The sequence below is a fragment of the Venturia canescens genome, chromosome 1, assembly GCF_019457755.1.
Source record: "Venturia canescens isolate UGA chromosome 1, ASM1945775v1, whole genome shotgun sequence".
In the NCBI taxonomy this organism is placed as follows: domain Eukaryota; kingdom Metazoa; phylum Arthropoda; class Insecta; order Hymenoptera; family Ichneumonidae; genus Venturia; species Venturia canescens.
The window spans coordinates 35,800,762-35,824,691 of NC_057421.1; the positions used below are offsets into that span (position 1 = coordinate 35,800,762).

A 23,930-nucleotide genomic window follows, 5' to 3' on the forward strand; every position below is an offset into this window, starting at 1 on the left:
AGCGGTGAACGATGACTCTGCATCATGACGAATCGGGGTTGATGTTACCGTTCCTTTCTAGCTGCCTATATATACTGAACGCTCTTGTGGGAGCGCATTATGGCATTGTTTCTTATCAGAATCGGGAGTGTACGGTTCGGAAAATCTCAGTTTCGTTACTACAGCAACTGCCTGAACATGAAGGTGAATTTATGCTCATAATAATATTCTTAATAAGTATGATCTCACAAATTCGAATAGTATACCAAAACTGAGGGTTTAAAGTTTTTTTTCGTGAAATTTCATTTTCATTTATACCAGCGTGCAATTTGTAAAACTTGGTTTTTTTTTGGAATTTGCGCGACAGTGTTCGAAGAGAGGGCAAGCGAGAGGAGACAGATTCTTCGATATTGCTCCGATTTGCTCGAAAATATGTTGAATACGATGTTCGTTCATTTTTCCGCTCCGTTGAATTCGAATTTTTTTTTTGCTTTTCACTTGAAATGCTATTAACCTATTTTGGATCGTTAGAGTTTCGGTGAAAATATTTATTTCTCTTGGAAGTTACTGCGAATTTGCGATTTCGCTCATATACTCGACTTATTAACGAACTTTTTTTTTCTCTACCGACCTGTAAATAACTCATTAGAATTATCGAGAAATCACAATCGTAAAAAATCATAGCCTAGAGTGATCACTGTACCACGAGGAAAAGTCCAGACAGAAATTTCTTCTCGAATTTTTTAAATTGTACAATTAGTTTCCATTTCTCCATGTTTTATCCTTTTTGGTGAATTTTACTGCTCCAAAACTGAGTCAAAAATCTCCTAATTCAATTGAATTTTTTATATCAACCGTACGACTATCAGATAAATTCTAGTCCAATTTAGTTTTCGCTAAAGTTTATGACGCTGAAGTTTGCAGCGCTGGCAGTCCAATGAAATGATCTAAAAAAACTCAAATAATTCCAATAAATCTCCAATTCTGTTTCCTGCCGAATTTACAATTTGTAATTTTTAAACCTACACCAATGATTTGTGAAATATAAATCTTTTTTCGTTCATTTTATTGGACCCCAATGCTGCAAACTGTAGCGTTGTAAAGTTCACTGTCTCTGAAAGTACTAAGAAAATTCAGGAAACTTTACCATTTTAAAACTAATGAAATTGAGAAAGTACTTTTATTGTTCATTCACATGATTTCTCATATTTACAGAAAGGATTAGTTCTCGGAGTTTATGAGTCAGAGGGTAAAGAAACTGTTGCCCTTACACCCACTGCAACAAAATATGACGGCTTTGTTAAAGGACAACTACTGAAAAATATTAATCTGTAAGTTCGATCAACCATCATATTTTCATTCTCGCATTGATTTCTACATTTCATAGTTTTCATTAGAATTATCCTTCTTTATATGAATAATAAGCACCAACTCAGTACATGCACTTCGGTTATGAAGTTTTTGTTCGTTTATAGAATCATGTCAGAGTTAGGAAAAATGAATTACCTGCTTCATTAGAAATCCATCGTTAACACAGTACTATCCTTCCTTGATAATATTGAATATTGATAATATTCCTTCCTTGATAATATTTAAATTGAATTTTCATCATCCGAGTCTTAGTTGCTGGATGATGGATTTTTAATGGGTTTTGGGCTCGCACCAATTTTAATCTGTGAGTGATGCAATGAGATTCAAAATAAATCACTCGAAATCATAGTGAATCTTATCTGAGAATTTTTAAATTTACCGGACACCCGAAGCAACCGCAAATGGATATAATTTTTGAATAATCAAAATGTTGGAATGACGATTGAACATTTTTATCATGTTTATCTCTATTTCATTCTTACCCATGCAAATATATGCTACGATATGGAAACAGTTGCTTTTGAATCATTCCTATTTTTTTTCAATCCTTATATTCATTAAGATTATCACAGCTTTCTTTGGCCTCGTTATCGTTCGACGTTCAACGTGAAATGAATATTCGGTTCTCCGTCGATTCTCTCATTTTAAATGCAGTGATTTCCATTGCCTCGATGCAGCATTCTTACGCTTATTAGCTTATTATCAGTATTTTTCTGACAGCTTCTTATCAGCTTATTTTTTGACAAAATATGTATGTATGAGAAATAAGAAGCTGAAAGAATAAAAGTCAATGTTTATTGTGCCAAGGAGTGGAGTGCTATTTCAATGATTTTTACACACTTTGGATTGCTTTTTATTTTTTACTTTCCACATGATTCGAATACTGATAAATTCGAAATTCATTGACCTACGTTATAAATGGTGAAAATTATGAAAAATATTGTTACAACATAACAAGTTCTGAGCAAGTTAATTGATCTCCATCAAGCGGTTAAGCGTAATGTTAATTATAGTATTTTCTCCACATTGAAAACTCGATTGCTTGTTCAAAGTTCAAAATAATTTGATAAGAGTAGAGAAAAAAAGGCTAGAATCGGGCAAAATCTAATCTTCGAAAAAGCTTGAGACCGTTGAATTCTTTTTCAATGAGAAATACCACGTCGAAGGACAAAGTTTAAATGACTCAAAACATGGAACGGTAGAAAGTGAAATTCCAAACCCAAGCAGCATGTCTATAAAGATTTGAAATTAAAAAAATCGAGGGAAAAGCATACTTTTTATTTCCAGCCTGAAACAATTATTTATAATGCTGTCTGAGCTTGATCCAAACACAAACAGATTATTCATACAAAGTACATGGTATATGTAATATTTTTTCTTCTTTATCTCGTACGTCATCAATAGTACGCAATTAACTTGAATTATCTCCATCATCTAAAAATGAAAAGATCAAAAAAGTTTGAAAGAAAGAGAAAAGATGAATTTCTCATGATGACACGTAGCGAGTAAAACTCGCCTGAAAATCTCAATCTCGAGAGCGCTCACTAGCATTATTTTGATTGTTTCAGGAGAGGCTAACAGAATCTCGGGCTATACAGATCGCGATAGGGCAAGACATAGGTCCCATTATCTTCTCTCTATGTTCCCAAAAGACCCTCGTCCATCCTCGTTACCCGAGCATTGCCTCGTATAGGGAGAGTCGTGTTCGATTATTCAAATCGGAGATTGCAGCGAAACGTTTAACACCGAAGAGCCACGCGCGTTCGCAGTGGGGAATAAAGAAAAGAAACCGAAAAGAAAGGGAAAAACATTTACAAGCAGCAATTTACAGATGGAGCGGCGTATTTTCGAGCTCAGATAAGGAGCCTCGAGTGATTGATAAGAAGATAAAAAACAACGAACGTTTTTGACCGAATACGCGCACGCACGTACAGTGAAGAGCGTACAAAGGGCGAGGGAAGCGCAGAGCAGTTGAAAAAAAAAAGAATATTCAGCTCGAAAGATGACTGGAGTGGGCGGCGGGGGCCCGAGCAGCGGACCAGGGAGCAGCGGTGGAACGCCAACGGGAAAACGACATTTGCCATCGGCAAATGTTCTGCACGGAATCAGCGGAACCCTCGAAGATAAGAACAACGATTATTTGTGTCCGATATGTTTCGAGCTGATTTACGAGGCGCACATAACACGTTGCGGTCACACATTTTGTTACCGTTGCATAGAGAAATCCCTCCAGACAAATGGGCGTTGTCCGAAGTGCAGTTTCACCCTCGGCCAGCAGGACATATTTCCAAATTTTCTGTTGAACGAGCTCGTCTCGAAGTACAAAACTCGGATAAAGGGTTTGGCAGAGTTGTCGAATCAGCACGTCGGCGATGCCGCGACGATGGTCGGGGGACAGAGCAGCGAGCATCACACGCTGCCCCAATCCGATGGATTGAGAAATTTGTTAGCAGCGGAGAGCGCCTATTTGACTCTGCCCGATGTGAACGTCATGCTCGAAGTATTAACGCAACGAAAATTGCTCCTCGAGGCAGAAACTTGCGCGGCCCAGAACAAACTGTTGCACGAGTTTCTCAAGCATCTTCTCATGCAGAAAGAGGAACAGAGAAATCAGCTGCAACGCGAAGTATCGCTGATCAAACGGGACATGGAAGAAGTGGAGAAAATTTTACTCGATGTACAAAGCAAATGCCCGAGAATCGAGGATCTCCGTGGAACGAACGAGAACGAGACGTCACAGATGTCAGCAATAAGGCGAGAAATGATTGATCTTATTGACATTATTGATTCGAACATGGTTAAGGACGGGGCTGAGATGGACACTGGTCTCAATAACTCGAATCCGGCGAATCAAGCGAAAGAGGCTTTCGCCAATACGTCGCAAAAACAATCCAAGTATTCGATCGTCTCGACTCTTGCGGTACGAAGAAAAAGGATGCACGCTCACTTCGATGATTTTGTACAGTGTTACTTCGACTCCCGTGCCAAGGACCTGTTGTTCGGTAACCAAAAGTCGCAGACCCAGGTCGACACGACTCACGGTCCCAACACCGGGTTGGACTTTTTCCGAGAAAATCTCGTCAAATTTTCTCGCTACAATTCGCTCAGACCCATGGCGACGCTCAATTACTCCTCCGATATATTCAACAATTCGACCATCGTCTCGAGCATCGAATTCGACAAAGACAATGAATTTTTTGCTATTGCCGGTGTTACGAAACGCATAAAAGTCTTCGATTATGGCGCCGTCATACGAGACACCGTCGACATACATTATCCCTGCGTCGAGATGATATCGAGCTCCAAAATATCTTGCGTATCGTGGAATTCTTATCACAAAGGTATGCTCGCTTCGTCCGATTACGAAGGTACGGTAACCGTGTGGGACGCCACAACTGGACAACGCACCAAGGCATTTCAGGAACACGAGAAGAGATGTTGGTCGGTCGATTTCAACGACGTTGATACGCGCCTTATCGCATCGGGTTCTGACGATGCCAGGGTCAAATTATGGTCGTTGAATATCGACCATTCGGTCGCTTCTCTCGAGGCTAAAGCCAACGTTTGTTGCGTCAAATTTAATCCCCGGAGCTCTTGTCATCTGGCCTTCGGCTCGGCTGATCATTGCGTCCATTATTATGACCTGAGGAACATGAAAGAGGCGCTTTGCATCTTCAAAGGGCATCGCAAAGCAGTCTCTTATGTTAAATTTATCAACAAGGAAGAAATAGTCTCGGCGAGCACGGATTCCCAGCTCAAGATGTGGAACATCAATAATCCGCACTGTTTACGATCCTTCGTCGGTCATGTCAACGACAAAAATTTTGTTGGTCTCGCCACTGACGGAGATTACGTCGCCTGCGGATCCGAAAATAATGCGCTTTATGTTTATTACAAAGGGCTTACCAAACAATTGTTTACTTATAAGTTCGACGCTGTTAGAAGCGTCCTCGAACTCCAGGAGAGACGAGAAGAAGATCTCAATGAATTTGTATCCGCGGTTTGCTGGCGACAAATGTCTAACGTCGTCGTCGCTGCTAATTCTCAGGGTATCATCAAGATCCTTGAACTCGTTTGAAATATCTGCGATACCATGTTTCTTCTTCATTTCGTTTTTATTTTTCACTTTTTATTCTTAAGAAACGTGTGCATGTGCTCGCTAAAAGTACTGTGCTCAAAAGTGTACAAATATTTTGCGAGAATTTCTTGAACTTTCGTCGCAACGATTGCTCCTCGTCGCTTCCATGGCTCTAACGAAATCAGAACTTTTTGAGTGATTCGCTGAGTCTTCTAGCATTTTTGTTAAACTACTGTACAAAGGTGCGAATAGGGAGAAACCGAGTGAAAAGTCCATCGAAATATAACGATACTGATCACTGTGAGGACTAAGTCAAATTAATAATTTAACAATCTGCACAGTTATTCTCAGAATCTCGCGTATGCGAAATGGCTTGAACGGGATTTACGTGTTTTTGGGAGTTTTTCTAATTGGCTTTGACCAAGTCTTTCGATCTTATTGAAGTTTTTATTTCAAGTGCGATCATTGCAGTGGAGATGAGTGTTTCCTGTTTAGTTTAATCGATTAATTTTAGTTGCTCTTTTCCTCGTGTGATACCAATATCGTCTGCTAAGATTAGGGATCAAAAAAGTGCAGTTTGGCTTTTGTTTCATGCACTGTGTTCTCCGTTCATTTGACTTCCAGTTCCAAATCTTACGAGAAAAATTTCGTGTAAATTACGTTTCGTTTATTCGTCAATTGGCAGCCTGATAAGAGCACTGAAAATTCGATTTATGCACAATATTCAAACGGTTTTAAAATCATAAATAACACACAGGAAATCAATCTCTGACAGAGCTCCTCCGCACAATCAGTTGACTCGAAAATTCCTTGTGAAATAAATAGCCACGAAATTCACACGGATGAGTACACAGGCGAAGAGAAAACGATATGATATTGAAAATAACAAGAGTTCTCTCTTGTTATTTTCAATATAAAATAATGTCATGACTGAATGTACACACACGTATTCACTTCGAATGGTATGGTGATGTAAGATAGTAGAAAATCGAGTCGTTTGACATTTAAGATTAGCGAAAAAAATAGTTTTAAGTTAGAATTACAAATTTGTGCCAATGTATAGACGAACAATATGGACGAGACAACATTTATTTCGTTATTTTCCAAACGTCGTTTGAAATAATGTTGAGGAAAGAGTTTATTTTAGGCCTGAAAAAATTCTTCGCTGTCAAGATGATTTCCGAGATTGTCATTTCGTGTTTTTTTATTTCGAAGGACACATCTGGGTCTCGTAGTTTATTGTTCCACTACTCTCGTCTTGATAAGCTGTAAAATACAAGTGATTTAATATTAATTAATTAGAAAAAAAAAACAGTGTCACTGAAACGTTGAATTACGTTTCTTGGTGAAACGAGAGAAAACAGCGTTCGTAGATTCGTGCGCGTTGTGTTTGTTGTCCCGAGTGCATAAAATGACTTTTATGGAAGCGAAGAATGCGAGTGTTGATTAACCCACGAGGTCAAGGAATCGTCGAAGAAAGAGAAGAATAACAGAATACGGTTGTTGGCTAACTTCATTCGAAAATTTTATCTTTTTTTCTTCGATGTGCAACCGTGTGTAACGGTAGTTAATTATTCCTCGATGGTCAATGTAAACAACTGAGTGAAAAACAAAATCCAAAAACTTTTGACGAGAGATGTAAAAGTAAATAATTTAGGAGTGGGCGAAATGAAATTCTAAGATTAAATCTTAAGAATAGTATATTTTTAGAGCGTATTTAAAAAAACACACACAAACGCAATCGATTCAACTTATTTGATGTCCAAAGGAGCCTAGAAAAATGTTGTAATTCGTAAATTTACGGTATTGGTGTCTATGAAAAACAAAAAAAAATGATGAAAAATCGATTCAATTAAAAACATGATTTAAACACTTATTCAAGCTTGTCTTGTCCATTTTTTTACTCCTTCTTTTTATGCTTCAATACACTACTTGTGTCGCTATCACAGGGCTGGTCCGAAATTGAAGGTCGCTGAGACTCGTGTCTTTTGGGGACTCGGAGATGACGAACACGTTGGAGTTGCAGTCGTTGGATTGGGCAAACCGAATGTGGGTTTCAACGAGCTCGAAGAAATCGATGAGAGAAAAGAAAACATTCGTGAAGCTGCAGCAGGTAATTATTGTGTTTTAAAAAATCATATTTCTTCGGCCTTGTTCCACTTGGCTCAAATGCAATCTCACGAGAAATTAAAAATTTTCGATTTTTGGCGAATCAAAGTTTTTGCTTGTTGATAATGAGTTACAAAAATGTTCGATTTATCTCCACAGCCGGTTGCCGGGCCTTGGATTCCGTCGACATCAAGGACATCAAAGTCGAACCATTGGGCGATGCCGAAGCTGCTGCCGAGGGAGCGTGTCTTGGCTCGTGGTTCTTCCAAGAGTTCAAAAACAAGGACAAGCAAAAGAAATTTCCGACTGTTTCGTTATACGGTCAGGAAGGAGCGTGAGTTTTAAAAAATGCTGAATCACGTTGATCGTCAGTAAATAATTGAATTATAAAATGATTTGATTTTACTGTTCACGTTCATTTTTGTATGAGTTACATTATACATAGGATCTATAGACAATTTTAACTCCATAACGTTGGTTGTCAAACGATAAAAAAAAAATTGTTTTTCGATATACTTGTCCCATAATATTTAAAAAATAATCATTGGTATAATGCAAATTCGTTAATTTTGAAAGAAATCTTTTTGCAAAAGCAATAAGAAATTATCACAAATGACACTGTAGCATGACGTTGGTTCTTCGACTGATGCGTTGAAATATCGTTGAATTTTTCCAGGGAAGCATGGAAAATTGGTAAAATAAAGGCTGATGCACAAAACTGGGCTCGTAAATTGACTGATACGCCAGCGAATATAATGACGCCAACGGCATTTTGCAACGAAGTTTCCTCGGTTCTGACGCCTTTGGGAATCGAAGTTAAAATTCACGATAAAGCATGGGCGGAGGGTAAAAAAATGGGTTCGTTTTTAAGCGTTTCACGAGGCAGCGCGGAGCCACCAAAATTCCTGGAGATTCATTACAACGGCACCGGTAATAGTGACGCGCCGATAGCATTTGTGGGCAAAGGCGTTACTTTCGATGCTGGCGGTATCAGCATAAAACCATCGGCTGCTATGGATGAGATGCGTGGCGATATGGGTGGCGCTGCGTGCGTCGTTTCATCAATAAGAGCGGCTGCTGAATTGAAGCTCAAAGTACGAATCGTCGGTTTGATACCGTTGACGGAAAACTTGCCATCAGGAACAGCGACCAAACCGGGTGATCTCGTCGTAGCAATGAATGGAAAATCCATCATCGTTGATAATACCGACGCTGAGGGACGTCTCATTCTCGCCGATGCACTCTGTTACGCTCAAGAATTCAAACCACGCTTTATTCTCGATATTGCTACTCTTACTGGTGCCATGGGCATTGCCCTCGGTGGTGCAGCCACCGGTGTTTTTACCAACTGCAACAACATGTGGAAAGTCATTCACAGCGCTGGAGTCGCTACCGGTGATCGTGTCTGGAGATTCCCGTTGTGGCAATGCTACAATGATAAAATGACGAGTAAGATCCTCTTCATGTAATGTTTTATAAATCTTACAAAAAATTTACAATATTTTAAGTCAAAAGATGAGTTAAAACTTCCACTTTCGTCTTGTGCTTCTGCTGATTACAACTGAAAATTAAAAAACGCGGTTGTTCCGCTGGAGCATTTTTCAGCTTATTGCAGATTCAAAATGTTTTCCAGAAGAATTTTTGCAAATTTTTAACAGTCTGTTAGGGGTAACTCTTAAATTTATTTCTCGAATTTTATATTTGGAGTTTTTCCATTTCTACGATTATTCGTATTTATCGAGGATGTAAAATTAATATAGTTGAAGTATTTCAAAAGTTACTCTCTCGAGTTCGTTCCATAATCTGGAAAGTTTATATTTCGACGTAACTCCAACACTGAAAATGTTTTCCCCTCTAGATTTATAAATACTAAGTGAATTACTTACTATTCGCAGAAACTGTGAAAGCCGCTGATTTGAATAACATCAGTCGACGCAAGGGTGGTGGTTCGTGTACCGCAGCTGGTTTTTTGAAGGAGTTTGCTGGTACTGAAGTACCATGGCTTCATTTGGATATAGCAGGGGTGATGGGACCAAGCAATGACGACTCACCCTCGAATTATCTCGCTGCTGGAATGACCGGGCGACCGACTCGTACCCTCATTGAAATGTTGAAATCACAACAGAGCTAGATTTTCCCAACGATTCCGAAAATTGTGCATTTATAAGTAGACAACGCCGTGGGTTGTGTGTGTGCGCGTGTGAGTTTTTACCATCAATATGAATTGCGCGGCTTCGTGCTTAAAAGAGAAACGATTCTTCCCATATTAGCCCCCACGTGTATCTTTACGTTGCCGGCAGTCTACACAAGGAAGTGCTAAGGATCCGAGCGATTTAATTCCACTTTTTTTTCTCTTCTGTTTACTCTACCATATTTTTTGCAACTTTATATAACAACAGTTCTCACAAATGATTTCAACTATCACATGTATGAAATTTCTCCTCTTTGTACAGCTATGATTCTTACTAATGATTCTTATCTACCAACATTACCAATCATGTGGCTTCGCGAGGCCTTTTATATTTTTGAATGGCTTCTGTCTATTGATAGTCAACATGCGCGAGTCAAAGTTTCTACGATGCTTTATATGATTATAAAAGAAGTTGAAAGATATATATATATATATATAAAAAAAATAAACGAAACTGAGACAAAATATTAAAGAAACGCGCAAAATCGGCGTTGTACAGGACGAACGAGAGGAGCGAGTCATATTTATAGCTTTTCAGTGTAATAAGGGAACGATAATGCGATCGCCGATCGATGTAATAATAACAACAATAATAATCCGTTTCACCCAAATTTAATAATTGTTCACACTTGTTTTATCTCATGTTTTGTTCACCGTTTCCCGATAACGTTGAAATTTCAACAAACCTCAACTGTTATTACTATTATTATTTATCTTCACCTTAATACGACTTAAAATAAATGTACTTTATTCTATTCGCTCGTGCGATTATGAGCCTAAAAAAATAATTACAAATATTCGGATAATTAAATTTCTTTTCCTAAGATGAAAACCATCATTGAAGCATCGGAAAAACGTGTTTAACGTTTTCATCATCTTATGTACAACACGCAGTGAATTTTTTGTATTCTCACGAGCGCAGTTCGACTTTTACGAGAATAATTTCAGAAAGTATTGACTTTGCTACAGAGGGCTCGAAAGTTTTTCAGGGAAAGAACGAAATTCTGTCTGCGCGAGGGGAATTAAGATAAAAGAAGAAATAAATACTTAACACTCGTTATTTTTCATCTATAATCAAATGGCAAACTTTCGTAGCTGTAAGCGTCTCTGATACCCTGAATATTCTCCGGTATAAAAAGGGTCGAAGAAAACAAATTCTTTCGCACAGCGTTGTCGACGAAATTTATACTGTGTTTTTCTTCCATCGAGAAATTGAAAAGAATTGAGGGGATGAAAGTGAAATAACTTGAGAAAAAATAAAGGAACTTCAATAGAAAAATAATGAGGGTAAGAAAAAAAAGTGAAGAAATGGAATCACAGCCCGCAGCATCCATTTTTCTCGTGAATCACCGATGGTCGAAAAATTAAAAAAAAATGTAAAAGGCTATTACAGTACGTATTAGTACGTACACACCTCGTCAATATGAATAACATGAAAAAAATCTTTGAAAAATGTAGACACTTTTGATCGAAGTTTTCCGTGATGCAAAAAAATCTTCATTCATAGTTCAACATTTTTCATGCTACACTCTGGTTTTAAAAAATATTGGGCCCATTTCCAACGTAACATTTCACACGAGAAAAAGCGATTTCTGTGCTGTTAGCAATAGTCACATGAAACGAAAATATTCCATAACGCTATGTAGATAATTGTGCGTACAACGACTATCATAAGAATTTTTGAGCAAATCTGTCGATTTTCAGGACTCTCTAGTACCAATTTTTCAATCTTATAATTTTTTCTCTTTAACCACGAAGAACCTTCAATCAATTGTCTTCACATCTTTCTAAATTTTGTTTTCAATGACTCCTTCATATTTTTCAGGTATTTGTTCCTGTTGTTAAAAAGAGCACCCAAGCTCGCACAGCTTCACCATACCATGCGGCCTCATGTTGTTCACTCACGCACGCGGCTCATTGGGCCCAAGCGAGTCGAGGTAAAATAACAAATTAGATAGAAACAAAGAAAAAGTGACGAGAATATTCGTTGCTGAAGGAACGAGGAGGAAAGGAAGTAAAAAGAAAAAAAAAATATTAATTAAAAAAAATAAAAAAAAAAAAAATTATTCAGCAGCCCCAGAAAAAGGTGCAATTCATGTGCACGGCGGTGGTGGCTGCTGTTGTTGCGAGGGAAGAGGAGAGACGACGGCCGCTGCGGCTGCAGCTGCAGCTGCAGCAGCGGCATAAGATGAAGGATCGGATGGGTCGAGAATCGGCGATGGTGGTGGCAGTCCGCCACCGTTACCACGACCTCTACCTCGACCTCTACCACGACCGCGTCCCCGCCCCCTCCCCCTTGCGCGTCAACTGCGCCTCTCCGGCATCCCTATATTGCTCGTTGTCTTTTCCAAAAAGGCCAATGGACCTTGCAACGATCCACTTCCAACAGCTCCCACCGGAAATCCTGCTGCTCCTCTACCAACCCCGGTTACTCCGACGCCGCCGCTCTGGCCCATGAACATCGCTTGCTGTCCAACACCAACACCTTGAAGATTCGACTGTTGTGGTGCACCGCCAGCTCCTTGCTGTACCTGGAAGGTGAAGTCGTACAACAAATCTGAGATTGCATTTATATTCATTTATTTCTTTTTTCTCGTAGGAAAATAAAAAAAAAATTCGAGAGATCAATAACATGTTCGATTAAGACGTTTTACGTGGTTTTTCGAATAGAACATTTTCATTAGAATTTACGATGACAATTGAATGAAGTGTTTTTATTCGTTTTTTTTTTCTGTTTTATATTAATTTAGTAGAATTTCGAGAAAGTATCCTTGAAATATTTATTGTCAATATTTCCACGAGAGCCTACTAGACATTTTCACATCCTTCGTTACCCCCAATTGTTATCACTGTTATTTTTCCCAGCGGTATGAAACATGATGCATCTTTCTACACATTTCTTTTCATAAATTCATTTCCATTTCCTCATAATTAATTTTTCAAATGATTTTATTTAAATCAATCCCTCGGAAGACCAGAAAATCATCGCACTTTGCGGGAATTCCAATGTTGCGACCAACAACATTATCCATTGTTGACTCTTCGGATGCAAAAAAGAACTTTCGTTCCGAGTAATTTTTTCTCAAGTACATTTTTCAAAAAGTAGTTTTTTCGTTATCATTTTATCAATATACGAATAAATATAACTAATACGGCTGGATCTCTGCATTAGAAATTTTTATACTTCATTAATCATTCGGCTCATTCACTATCTCACTTAGATAATTAATGTTATAAAAAAAAGTCTGAATAAGCGAAACGCAGCCACGTCAGGAAAATTTCGGGAGGGGATATTAGGAAAGGTAGATGAAAGAAAGCACAATGATTCACCATGATTAAAGACCTTTATTCTACAGACAATCTACTCGCAAGTAAATAAAAAACTTAAAGTGAAGAAAAAAAAAATTGTGAATACGATTTTTTGTATTTCTACTCAAATACACGTTTGCAATTGGGACGAGAGTAATTTTCATGAGAAATATCGTTTCGAAAAGTTTTATCGACCGTTGAAAAAATGCTTTCAATAATTCGCGTGAAAAATTGTGGAATTCTCGTCCCAAATTGCTCTTACGTCTTCGCCATGCACGCTAAATCAAAATATATTTATTTCTACGTCATCCTCTATGCGAGGCCAAAGGACCTATGAATACGAGTGAGAAGAGTGAAAAGAACGACGAGTGATCAAATGAACGAGAATAAAATACTGCAGAGCTTAAAAATGATAATCTTTCCAACACACAAAGTGAAGCCAGTTCAGAGACAAAGATGGGCCATATTAGGGTAAGAATTCTTTTATATTACTGCATTAAAAAATACATTTTTTAGAATTTGATGATTTTTTTGCGATAAATTTTTTAATATTTTATTTAGAATCACTTGTCCAGAAGTGTAGGTATTGAAAAAGAAAAGAGAAAAAATCAACTATCACGAGCCCATCTTTGCAAGTGATTTTAGGATAAATTATAGAATCTGAAAGTTTCATAAAGCATTAAAGAGGAATTATCAAATATTAATAATGAAAAGAGTCGAAAAATAATCTAGTTAATAATACAGGTGGAAAGTTGAGAAAAATTGAAGTCGGTAGAATAGGATGAAAAGCTCAAACCGATAGACCCATATACCACATGACAATAATGATTATAAGAATTGGAGAAATAAGAAAAAAAAAGATAAAATTATGTTGGCGACGGGGTTGGTTTCGCAGTATTTTTCAACATCCTGTCAAATTTCATTGTACGCCCAAGTACATTTTTTATTTCAGTAACTTTCATTATCAGATCATAGAGCTCTTGCTTAAACTTTTTTTTTGGCTAGAACATTTGTACACTAGTTCATAAATTTTGGCACCTTTTAATTTATCATTTCTTTGAACGGTACGACACAAATAATAAATTCCAACTATCAATTTGTAGAAGCGAACTAAAATGAGCATTCCGTAGTAATTCCTATGAACTTCTCTCTTCGATGATTTTTTCTCATCAATAAATTCTTAAAATTTTCAATTACAGTTCAGTCATGATTCACAGATTCAACAAATAGGAAATCTCTTGCAAGGCACTAATTCGACGCTACAATTACCACCATGTTTGAAAAATAATTTATCCGATTGTACGATGGAACATTATATAGTTATAATGCTAACAATATTGATAATAATAATAATAACATTAATAATAATGACAATAACAGTAATAATGACAATTATGGGACATTAATAGACTTTCAACATTAAAGAACCGTGAGGTGATTTCACGGATTTCGACGAATACTTCGATCACAGATTGTTTGCCTTACTACAATACAAATTTTTCTCAAGATGCATATTTTTTTTCATGCACGAATTGATATTTCACTTTCATGTATTTGAAAATATATTTCAGACTACGATTATCAGGTGACTATCATTTTCGTTTGCTTGAGAATTTATAGAAATAAACACTGATTAGAAATGATTTTGGAGAAAGAAGTCGAATCAAACGAGATTTTTAGAGAGAGCTGTTTTCAACGTGGATGAATAATCCAACAATTTTTCACTTTCAATAGACGGAAAACGGAGATCAAGTCAATATTTCAGTCTGGGTGAGCTGTATAAATTATTGTAGCTCAGTGTTCCCTCAAGCCCCGATCTCATACAAAGTGGATATATTTATGACTATATATTCTTGTCTCATGATTTTGTTCAAAACAACAAATCTTGTATTCTCGGAAGAAGGACTTGATTGCTTCATGTTCAATTTCTGTTTTGTTTTTGTTGTTGTTTTACTGAAATACCTGTTGTTGGTGGAGTTGTTGCTGTTGCAATTGATGTTGCTGTAGTTGTTGAAGCTGTTGCTGTTGAAGCTGTTGCTGGTGTTGGAGCAACTGTTGCTGTTGCTGTTGTTGAGTCTGAGGCTGTTGGAGTCCAGAACCTCCTGCTCCGTTTGATCCTGGTTGACCTTGATTACCCTGATTACCGTTTGCCAAGCCTTGAATGAAAAAAATGCTCATAAGCTAATTGGACGTTACAGAAAGATTTTCCTTCGAGTTCTACTTTGAGTTTGTCCTGGGTTACTTTTGAAATAATTATTTGGCATTGATCGAAATAATTTTAATACCAATACTATTAGAAATCTTTTTTCAAGAATTTACCAAACAACTGAAAGAACGGTTATTACTCAACTCGTATTCTGTTCCACCAAAATTTATTGATTTATCCCAAATTTATTGTGCAATAGAAAATTTTTGCTAAAGGTTTTCTTTAATTTTTGATTTATTGAGTATAAAAGCAGAAAATATTCATTGTTGAAACAGTCAAAATATAGCTAATCATAGAAATCATGAATTACCGTTTGGAGCTGGTCCCTGTGCAGGCGATTGGGCCCATCCCTGTAGATCGGCTAATAAATTTTGCCAAACTGCTATTTTGTCATAGTGCCGTTTAATGAGATCGTCTTTGCGAGTGAGTTCTAGTTTAAGATCATATATGTCCTCCTTTACGACTAGTTCCGGTTTTAATGCAGACAATAAGAACCTTTTTTGAAGGAAAAATGCTTCCATTTGTCTAGCAAGGTCTATAAACCTTAGTGTGACTTGTTCTATTTCTCCTCTTGCCTCGTCTTTGTCTATGGACAAACTTCCACCTATACTGTTGTTGCCAAGGCCTTCTTCTTTTGTGAGAATGTTCAAGCATTGCTACAGGCAGAGAAAAATAAGATGAAAAAACAACTTAGAAACTCAGGAATCATTGTTTAATGATTCCAAAATATAGACATTCATGCACTACCAATGATTATATTAAGTAGGGACAATAAATTAGTTGGTTTTTGGTTAAAATATACTTGATTAATACTTTTCATACACCTCATGTACACTATCTGTTTGAGTGAACATAAGTTTTTCAACATGCATTACTCTATCATGAAAAATCTCCACTAAAATACTTCAATATTCGAAAAATTTTCACTAATTACTTGAAATGCCTCCTCGAACTCGTCCACCAAATTCCCATTACCATTTGTAGGCGTGGCCATTATTGTCAAGAAAGAAAATCAAATTTCTTTTCTTGTCATAAAAATATTTATATCACGAATAAAAAAAAGGGAAATTAGGCACTTGTTTGTTCCAGAAATATATCTACACTATGTTGTGTGTTCCTTCATTATGGTTTTTTAGGTTATATGTTACTGCGGCGACTTTCGCAACTAAGAAAACGTGAATACCCGATTAAATTTAGTTTAATCAACAAATTTGGGGTGTAGTCGTATTGAGTAATCAATTTTTGAAATATTGGTCTTGATGAAATTTTTTCTGATTTTCTATCGTGTATTGACGTTTTCTTATTTGCGGTCAGTCGCACGATGCGGAGCGAAGTATCTTCTGCGGTTCTGCGGTTTTGCAGCCTGCCCTTACTGTCCCTTACACCACCGCGCCGCGCACGCACATGTAACGCTCCGAGCGGGAATTATAGTAACTATTATTTCGAATGATTTAGTTTTGGGTGGGTTCGATTGATAAGGAGTTGAAACTCGCCTTGCGAATTTCTCTTCAATAACTCAAGACAAAGATTTAAATGTTTGATGAATATATTGACGAAAATATGGATCTTGACTCTTCGGCTGACAACAATGTTCTCCTCTTAATTCTATTCCGTTCGACTTTTAGTCTCACAAATCTTTTGATTCTCACGCGCAGACTCCGTACGCTCCGCTCATACGCGGATCAATCACGTTGTTCTTCATTCTCCCACTCATTCGAATTCTGGGGTCTCGCGACCCACGCTTCGGTTTCACACGCTCGCTTCGCAACCAAACAATGCCCTTATTATTCTAGGTCCTTAGCATAAGAGTGACGAAGGATATGTCCTAGCCTAATGTTTATAAGATGAAAGTGGGTAAAAGTATCGTATTGGAATACTAGAACTATTTATATAAGAAATCAAAGAAAGCCTTATTTCGATACATTTCAACGTATGGAGATTATTATAATGTAAACTATAAGAATGAGTTAGTCAATACGTTCGTATTTCTTATCGACTAGCGGTTATTGTTTATGCTATACTTATATATTAGTCACCCAAGTCCGTCACGTTCCTCTCATTTGTTAATATTTCAATGATCAAATTATCAAATCCGTATGAAATGCTAAAGTACGAAATTCGCAAATTCGCGGTTCTTAGCGCAGAAATCAGCGCACTCTGGTGACGAATTACGCATTTGTCACACACACTGCTTTTACGCGCTACCTGGCGATGAAACGTTTAACTCACGTAAAACGCTGTCGAAGTCGGAAATCATGATGGCAGTACAGAAGAAAATACTGTGTTTGATTATGATTGACGAATAAAAATAATTGAACAATAACATAAATAATATCTTTTTATTACTTTTTTCTCTTATTGCGAGTTAACGTTTAAATAAATATCAAAATGGGTAGACGGTCAATAAATACCACGAAGAGTGGGAAGTATATGAATCCCACGGATCAAGCGCGTAAGTTTTGCTCCGCATAACCAAAAAATTCTAGGACACGCCAATTTTTTATTTGACATTTTTTAATCTATACGTACAATGTTATATTTTATATATTTTTTTATTCATTAGGTAAAGAGGCACGTAAAAAAGAATTGAAGAAAAATAAAAAACAGCGACAACTGGTTCGTGCTGCAGTTCTCAAAGGGAAAGATCCATCGCAAATCATTGAAGAAATGGAGAAAATTGATCAAATGGGTGAGTTGTTGTTTATGAAACTTTTCATAAGATCAATCGTCATGTGATAAATCAGAAGATTGTTAGACTAGTAATTGAACAAAAGTGATTTTCTGTTTAAAACATATTTGAGAAACACGTAATTCAATAAACTAGAAATTAAGAAGTCTTGACTCATTTTAAATTATCCCTTCAATTCGTATTAGAGGCATGCATTAGTAGCTCATTGCAATATTATAAATCATGTAATAAATTTAGAGGGAAATAATTTAATAATAGATGAAAATTGATATAATATTTACATATTGTCTTAAATGATTTCATTTAATATTGAGTATATTTAAGAATATTTGCATTTTTCAGAAGTTGGGAATTGATAGCAATGAATTGTGTTCGTATGTGTGTAATAATCATGAGAACAAATGTAATACTGCAAAGTTGTAATATTACATGTTAGGTTGAAACTCCAAAACTGTTCTTCAAATGTACAGAGATTCGTATAATGTGATATTTTTTGACAGAGTACAACGTCATGCAACCTCCACCTCTGAACGAAAAAGTCCTCAAAGACAAGAGAAAGAAGCTGAAAGAAACACTAGACCGAGTATTAAAAATGTATGTAAGTATAGGAAGAGTGTCTCTAAGGTAAAATCCTGATGTACATTGGTAAGACTGAAGAGGTTTCTATAATTTGAACATATTTTCATGTTCAATGCAACTATAATCAGAATGTTTTTCTTATTGCAACAGAGTCGATACATAATATTGTTATTACAGGCCAAGGATGATCAGGAAAAATGGACGGAACTGAAAGAACAGTTGATCCAATACGAGCGGAGAAGAATAGATCTAGTTTCATACTTTGAAGCTGTTAGACACGCTCAGCAAGTACAAGTAGACGAAATTCCATTGCCTTCTGCAGGAAACGACATAACACGGATATTTCCTGGTAATTTGAACAATCAATTTTTACAAATATTGGCTTTGCTGAGGTTACAATATGCAATTTTCTTGATTTATTGAGAATTTAACGTTTTTTTATCAGCTATTCTATTTCGCTTAATGCCACATGGAATCATCGAATGGTCTTGTAGCTTTTTATAATTGCTATAAAATTTTTTTGTTCCAAAGCTCTTGTTTTAGAAGCAACGAATACTGGCTTCCATTTTCGTTCGAAAAATAATGATTCGGCTGAGTTAATATGTACGATTTTTTCCACACTCTGTCCATTACAAATTTATGATTCGTTTTCCAGGTTCCCTGACGTCTCAGATTCCCCTGCCTGACATGCCACAACCTCCGGCTCATATGTTCCCTCCGCATCCTCATTACATAGCCCAACATCATCCATTAATGAATATACCAATACCACCGAGTATATTGAAAAAGACGAGTGCCTATACTGGTCCTCCGACTATTCCAACATTGGCACCGAATAAAGAACCACCAGGAGTTCCACCGTTCCCACCGCCTGATCTCGGCGAGGACGAGGAGCTTCAGGAAAAGGTGAGAAATTATAAATTTCTCATTATTTCAATAATTGTCACACTTTTGAAAATTTCCTTTTTCATATCACGCTTTGAATTGACTCATAAAACTCTTTCTAGTCCAAGGATTCGAGTAACAAGTCTCGAACGATACGTTTCGCCGACGACAAGGAAGACAGCAGTAAGCAAGAGACCGAAAGCAAGGAGAAAGAGAAGGAAAAGGAGAAAGAGCGAGAAATCGTGAAAGTGAAACCAACGACGTTACAGCAGAAAATGTTGGCAATGGCGGGCCAGGATATTGATCAATTTATGAGGGAAATGGAGGTTGTACATAAAAAGCGCGAAACCGAGAGAGCGCAAGATTTGAGCGCTAGGTTGTCACTCCTCGACGCTGAGGATGGGAAATCGGGTAACAAAGGGAAGAAGTCGGATACTGAGAATATTGAGCCTCCGGGATCTTCCGAACATTCTTCGAGTCACGTCCAACATTCCTCGCACGTGCATCATCAACAGCAACAACATCAGCAGCAGCAACATCAACAACATCAACACCAACACTCTATGCCACCGATGGGAATGCCACCTCCGCCGTTACTTTACAGGCCTCCACCTCCTCCGATGCATCTAAGAATGCCGCCGCCTCCACCACCTCGCATCGGGCTGAGGCTACCGCCTGGTCCTCCGCCGGGTATGCCTCGAATGTTACGTCCCGGTCCGCCCTCAATGCCGCGTATGCCACCTCCTCAAATGCAAATGCCCAATCTTGGTGTTTTACCGAATATGTCAGGTTCACAAATGCAATCTCAGACCTCGAACTCTCAGCCGAAGACGCCGAATGTACTTTCGGCAGCACCACAATTGATCAATCGCAAAGACAAAGATGGCAAAAGCACCACAACAATTGAGGCTAAACCACAAATCAGAAATCTTGCTGCTGATGTTACGAGATTTTTACCAACTTCGCTCAGAGTCAAACGAGACGACAAAAGAAAACCCACCAACGCACCTAGAATCGTTGAGAGAATTAATGAGACCCAGCCTATTCGAGCTAGTCAACTCAAAACTAAGGACGATGCTTACATGCAGTTCATGCAAGAAATGGAGGAACTGTTATGAATCTTTTCGTTCCAATGCTCTGTCGTCCTCTTCTTGTTTTTTGTCCGTCTTCATGAATTCCGGCACGATTGCGTATTGTGCGTTAGAATACATTAAAAATTCGATACAAACTAGTCTTTTATTTCCGTTTGTTCACCTCTCCCTTTTCAATTTTTTTTATTCATGTTTTAATCATGTGGAAATCAAAGTCTGATTACAAATTTAGCCAAATTTTCCTCATCTTCGAATCCACACGATCAAAATTTCTCTTGGTTCATCACAAACTTCGTCGGTAGCATTAAAAAAAAATATTGGTACAAAAATTCCATAACTTTTGTGTAGAATGTGGATTTCCAATAGCTTATCATGAAAGTATTAGTTACATGACAAGTAACAAGTAGTTATATTCAAATATGCAGTAGGAGTAACTTAAGGTTGACAGAGTAGAACGTGAAATTTTTAAAAAACGACGATGGCATGATAAATTCTGAAAATTCATTAGAATACACTTTTTTAGCTCCAATTACGTTGTATATTTATCAAAATATTTTCTCAAAAAAATAAGTAGTGTTCATTGTCTTTCCTTATGGTGTGGGTGAGCTTTTTGTCGTTCGGTAATAATTCTGTTTCACTTCTTTCGTCAATATAATTTTCTGTGAAAAAACAGGACTTGCGTGTCGACCTAGCTGGAGAAGCGTTCGGAAGGGTTTCGAACATGGAAAAATTAAAGATGAAAGAAAAATTTTCAAAAAAACAGAAGCCTTTTTGGGCGTCAGGTATTCGCAACCTCTAGGTAAATGAGCCTTTCCTCTCTTTTGCTCCATAAATAGAAGTTTTTTACGCACTGTATTTATTTCAACATTCAACTGACAACAATATATATGTACAGTTTATCCGCTTAACGTGGTATAATTGTATATATTTGTTTTCAATATTTATAGTACATTTTTTAATATGTATAATTATTTATATAGTACGATGTACGAGAATGATCTGTATAAGGTGTCTCATTAATCGTTTCTCCTCGTCCAGCAACTGTTTCATATCTATTTTCTCAATCATTTTTCTTTTTTTTTGAGCCATTCAAAATGGTTTATCTTGTTAACAACCACGACCTTGAATATCCAGCTGCTAGAACAAGTCTATCGTATCTATTTATTGTCTTAACAGTTAGAGTGGATGGACGCAGTCGAGATACGAATAACTATATATATAAAACAGAAGATTGATTAGAAGAAACGAATTGGATATGGGGCTGCACACCCGATATGCAACAATCATGATATCAGTGCTATGATATGCAACAATCAGTGAAATGTTATTTTTTGCACTTTTGGTTGTTTGCTTTGATATGACGTAAGAATCTTTTTTTTCTTTCACCTCATTCAAATAAATCCATATGTAAATTGATTATCGGTCATTATTGATAGATCTCAATTGCTTACTTATTATTTGTGAAGAAGAATAAATATTAAAATCTACTGTAAAATGAATATTCCATTGAGACGCTGCATTTTTGGGATTGCTATGTCAGATATTCAACTTTTTCGAAATGTTTTTTTTTTTCATCTTTTGTTCACTCTTCATAAATTAACAACTCACAGGATATACCATCAAAGGCCAATTAATCGATATTGCACGATTAAAACCACTCAATTCAACATATGAATGGAGGCAAACACTTATTAATTCATGTATTAGTATAATCTGTGCGCATAAAACTTACATCTATATACAAGTTGTCTCGCCGATCGATCAAATAGCTTGAGGAATTACTATCGACTGCCATAAGCAAAACAGAATATTTTTATATTTATTGTCATAAGTGTTATCTAAGGTTTCGTTGACAAGAGTTTATTATCTTTCATTTATCATTTGATCTTTTCTCTTTTTCTCTGTCCTGCAAATTGAATAAACGTCATTTACTATATCTGCGTTAGCACCGTTGTGTTTTTGTTTGATTTTTCCTGAGAAAAAAATAATCTCGTATTTTTTGATAATCTTTTCTCTTTTAATATTTTTCTTTCATTCCTATCGCGGTGTTGCTTCATTCTCAATATACGTAACAAACGTGATATCAGTTAGATTTATATTTTTGATCGCACTGCGGTTAATTGGATTCGATTGGGAACCTGCTCGTGTTGGAAATCGATAAAACAATACACACAGGTTTCATTTTTTTTGCACATATTATATCATACAAAATAGAAGAATCCACAAACTTTTCTTTTTAACACACTCGCGCTCGTCGACGCTGATCGCCTTCTACATTGATTTTATTTTTACTCCGTATTTCATAGAGGCCTCTGTGAATGTGCAAGTATAGTGCAGTGCAATATTATTCTTTTATGATTTTATTGTCCAGCTTTTTATCAATAAATCAGTTTCTCTCAAATACCTCGTTATTGTCGAAGATAAAATGTATTATTGTCCTCTTTCTTTTTATTCCTCTCGCGTCGTCGTATACTCTCGTACATAACCTTCAAACGACATTATTGTCTTATACGTGTACGTTAACTAGCAATTAAAATAATATTAACATCGTGTCCTCAAAAGGATTCAATCCTTACGATTTTTTTCGTCAAAAGAGCAATTTCGAATTGTTTCTTTTTACATTTTTTTTATTTCCTCGTGCTCTTCTCTTTTCTTTTTTTATTTAGTGTTCAAATTTCATCTCCAATTTATCTTTATGCACGCGACCCTCGGAAATCTAACAATGAAAACAATGATCGGTAATCAGATGAAATGTAGAACTTTTCGATTACACAGTTTATGTGGAAATTCCGTTTAGATCGAACGACAACAATGTTTAATGAGAGAGTTACGATTTTTTACGCCCTCGCATGGACGGTCTCTAACCTAATAATTGCATTATTTAACCTGTAACTTTATTTTTTTTCCACTTTCCATTCGGAACTCTTTATTGGCATAGCAAATTGCAAGTTCCTAAGCCACAAACTTTCGTCTACGCCTGCTTTATTGAACGCTAATGTGTACGAATCGTCTACATACTTTGATATGCCAAATTTTTATTCTCCGTATTAACCGATATATCTGGCGAGCTTTTTTTTTTTTATATTTACGACCCATTTAAAATGACAAATTTTTCAAACGATTCTTCAATCTTCGTAAGTTTTTCGAAGCCTCGCAACAACAAAAGTTCGGTTTTATCCCTTTTGTTTTCTATAACAGGCTCTTCAAGGCAAGCATTGCTAATATTTTCACATAATAATTGACACTGGTCGCAGAACCTACAGCCGATTTTTATACCTTCCGCACGTAAACGAATAGGATTAAAAATAGTATATTACACACCTAGGGCAGGAAAATAAGGAAAGTCTCAGATCACATGTAATTGTCGGCCGAGGCGAAGCCGAGGCCCTGACAAACATGTGGTCTGAGGCTTTACTTTTTCCTGCCCGAGGTGTGTATACGAT

At 36.8% G+C, this 23,930-nt stretch overlaps 3 protein-coding genes and 2 long non-coding RNA genes across 6 annotated transcripts; 2 read left to right on the plus strand and 3 right to left on the minus strand.

Annotated features, from left to right (window-relative positions):
- The first annotated feature begins 32 nt into the window (after window positions 1-32).
- LOC122409407 (E3 ubiquitin-protein ligase COP1-like) lies at window positions 33-10,339 on the plus strand. Of its 2 annotated transcripts, XM_043417064.1 has the most exons (6): window positions 33-183; window positions 1,195-1,310; window positions 7,378-7,541; window positions 7,697-7,871; window positions 8,214-8,986; window positions 9,433-10,339. In XM_043417064.1, exons 1-6 carry the CDS (start codon window positions 100-102, stop codon window positions 9,666-9,668), a joined length of 1,548 nt encoding a protein of 515 aa, XP_043272999.1. In that variant the 5' UTR covers window positions 33-99; the 3' UTR covers window positions 9,669-10,339. The 2 variants fall into 2 exon arrangements, with proteins under 2 accessions (XP_043272999.1, XP_043272921.1); XM_043416986.1 differs by lacking the exons at window positions 7,378-7,541; window positions 7,697-7,871; window positions 8,214-8,986; window positions 9,433-10,339 and adding an exon at window positions 2,919-7,304 and having other exon boundaries at window positions 161-183.
- LOC122409584 (uncharacterized) lies at window positions 1,141-2,925 on the minus strand. The gene is made up of 2 exons (XR_006260733.1): window positions 1,833-2,925; window positions 1,141-1,652 (listed from the first exon to the last, which is right to left on the minus strand). It is a non-coding gene; the product is annotated as an uncharacterized lncRNA (long non-coding RNA).
- On the minus strand, window positions 10,325-17,413 carry MED28 (mediator complex subunit 28). The gene is made up of 4 exons (XM_043417183.1): window positions 16,178-17,413; window positions 15,554-15,899; window positions 15,000-15,193; window positions 10,325-12,259 (listed from the first exon to the last, which is right to left on the minus strand). The coding sequence occupies exons 1-4, from the start codon at window positions 16,235-16,237 to the stop codon at window positions 12,032-12,034; spliced, it is 828 nt and encodes a 275-aa protein (XP_043273118.1). The 5' UTR covers window positions 16,238-17,413; the 3' UTR covers window positions 10,325-12,031.
- A 48-nt stretch (window positions 17,414-17,461) lies between these two features.
- LOC122410769 (WW domain-binding protein 11) lies at window positions 17,462-20,627 on the plus strand. The gene is made up of 6 exons (XM_043419186.1): window positions 17,462-17,695; window positions 17,807-17,932; window positions 18,433-18,530; window positions 18,689-18,860; window positions 19,167-19,417; window positions 19,519-20,627. The coding sequence occupies exons 1-6, from the start codon at window positions 17,632-17,634 to the stop codon at window positions 20,512-20,514; spliced, it is 1,707 nt and encodes a 568-aa protein (XP_043275121.1). The 5' UTR covers window positions 17,462-17,631; the 3' UTR covers window positions 20,515-20,627.
- Window positions 20,628-21,320: 693 nt separating this feature from the next.
- On the minus strand, window positions 21,321-23,925 carry LOC122410774 (uncharacterized). Its single transcript, XR_006261014.1, has 2 exons — window positions 22,892-23,925; window positions 21,321-22,799 (listed from the first exon to the last, which is right to left on the minus strand). It is a non-coding gene; the product is annotated as an uncharacterized lncRNA (long non-coding RNA).
- Window positions 23,926-23,930: the final 5 nt, after the last annotated feature.

Excerpts from the sequence above, each read along its gene's own strand:
- LOC122409407 (XM_043416986.1), top strand. The coding sequence starts at position 3,353 with ATGACTGGAGTGGGCGGCGGGGGCCCGAGCAGCGGACCAGGGAGCAGC.
- MED28 (XM_043417183.1), bottom strand. The coding sequence starts at position 16,237 with ATGGCCACGCCTACAAATGGTAATGGGAATTTGGTGGACGAGTTCGAG. Across the intron at positions 15,900-16,177 it reads AGTTCGAGGAGGCATTTCAA|CAATGCTTGAACATTCTCAC; the intron begins GTAATTAGTGAA and ends CTCTGCCTGTAG. Across the intron at positions 15,194-15,553 it reads ACAGGGACCAGCTCCAAACG|GCTTGGCAAACGGTAATCAG; the intron begins GTAATTCATGAT and ends TTTTCATTCAAG.
- LOC122410769 (XM_043419186.1), top strand. The coding sequence starts at position 17,632 with ATGGGTAGACGGTCAATAAATACCACGAAGAGTGGGAAGTATATGAAT. Across the intron at positions 18,861-19,166 it reads CATAACACGGATATTTCCTG|GTTCCCTGACGTCTCAGATT; the intron begins GTAATTTGAACA and ends TTCGTTTTCCAG. Across the intron at positions 19,418-19,518 it reads ACGAGGAGCTTCAGGAAAAG|TCCAAGGATTCGAGTAACAA; the intron begins GTGAGAAATTAT and ends AACTCTTTCTAG.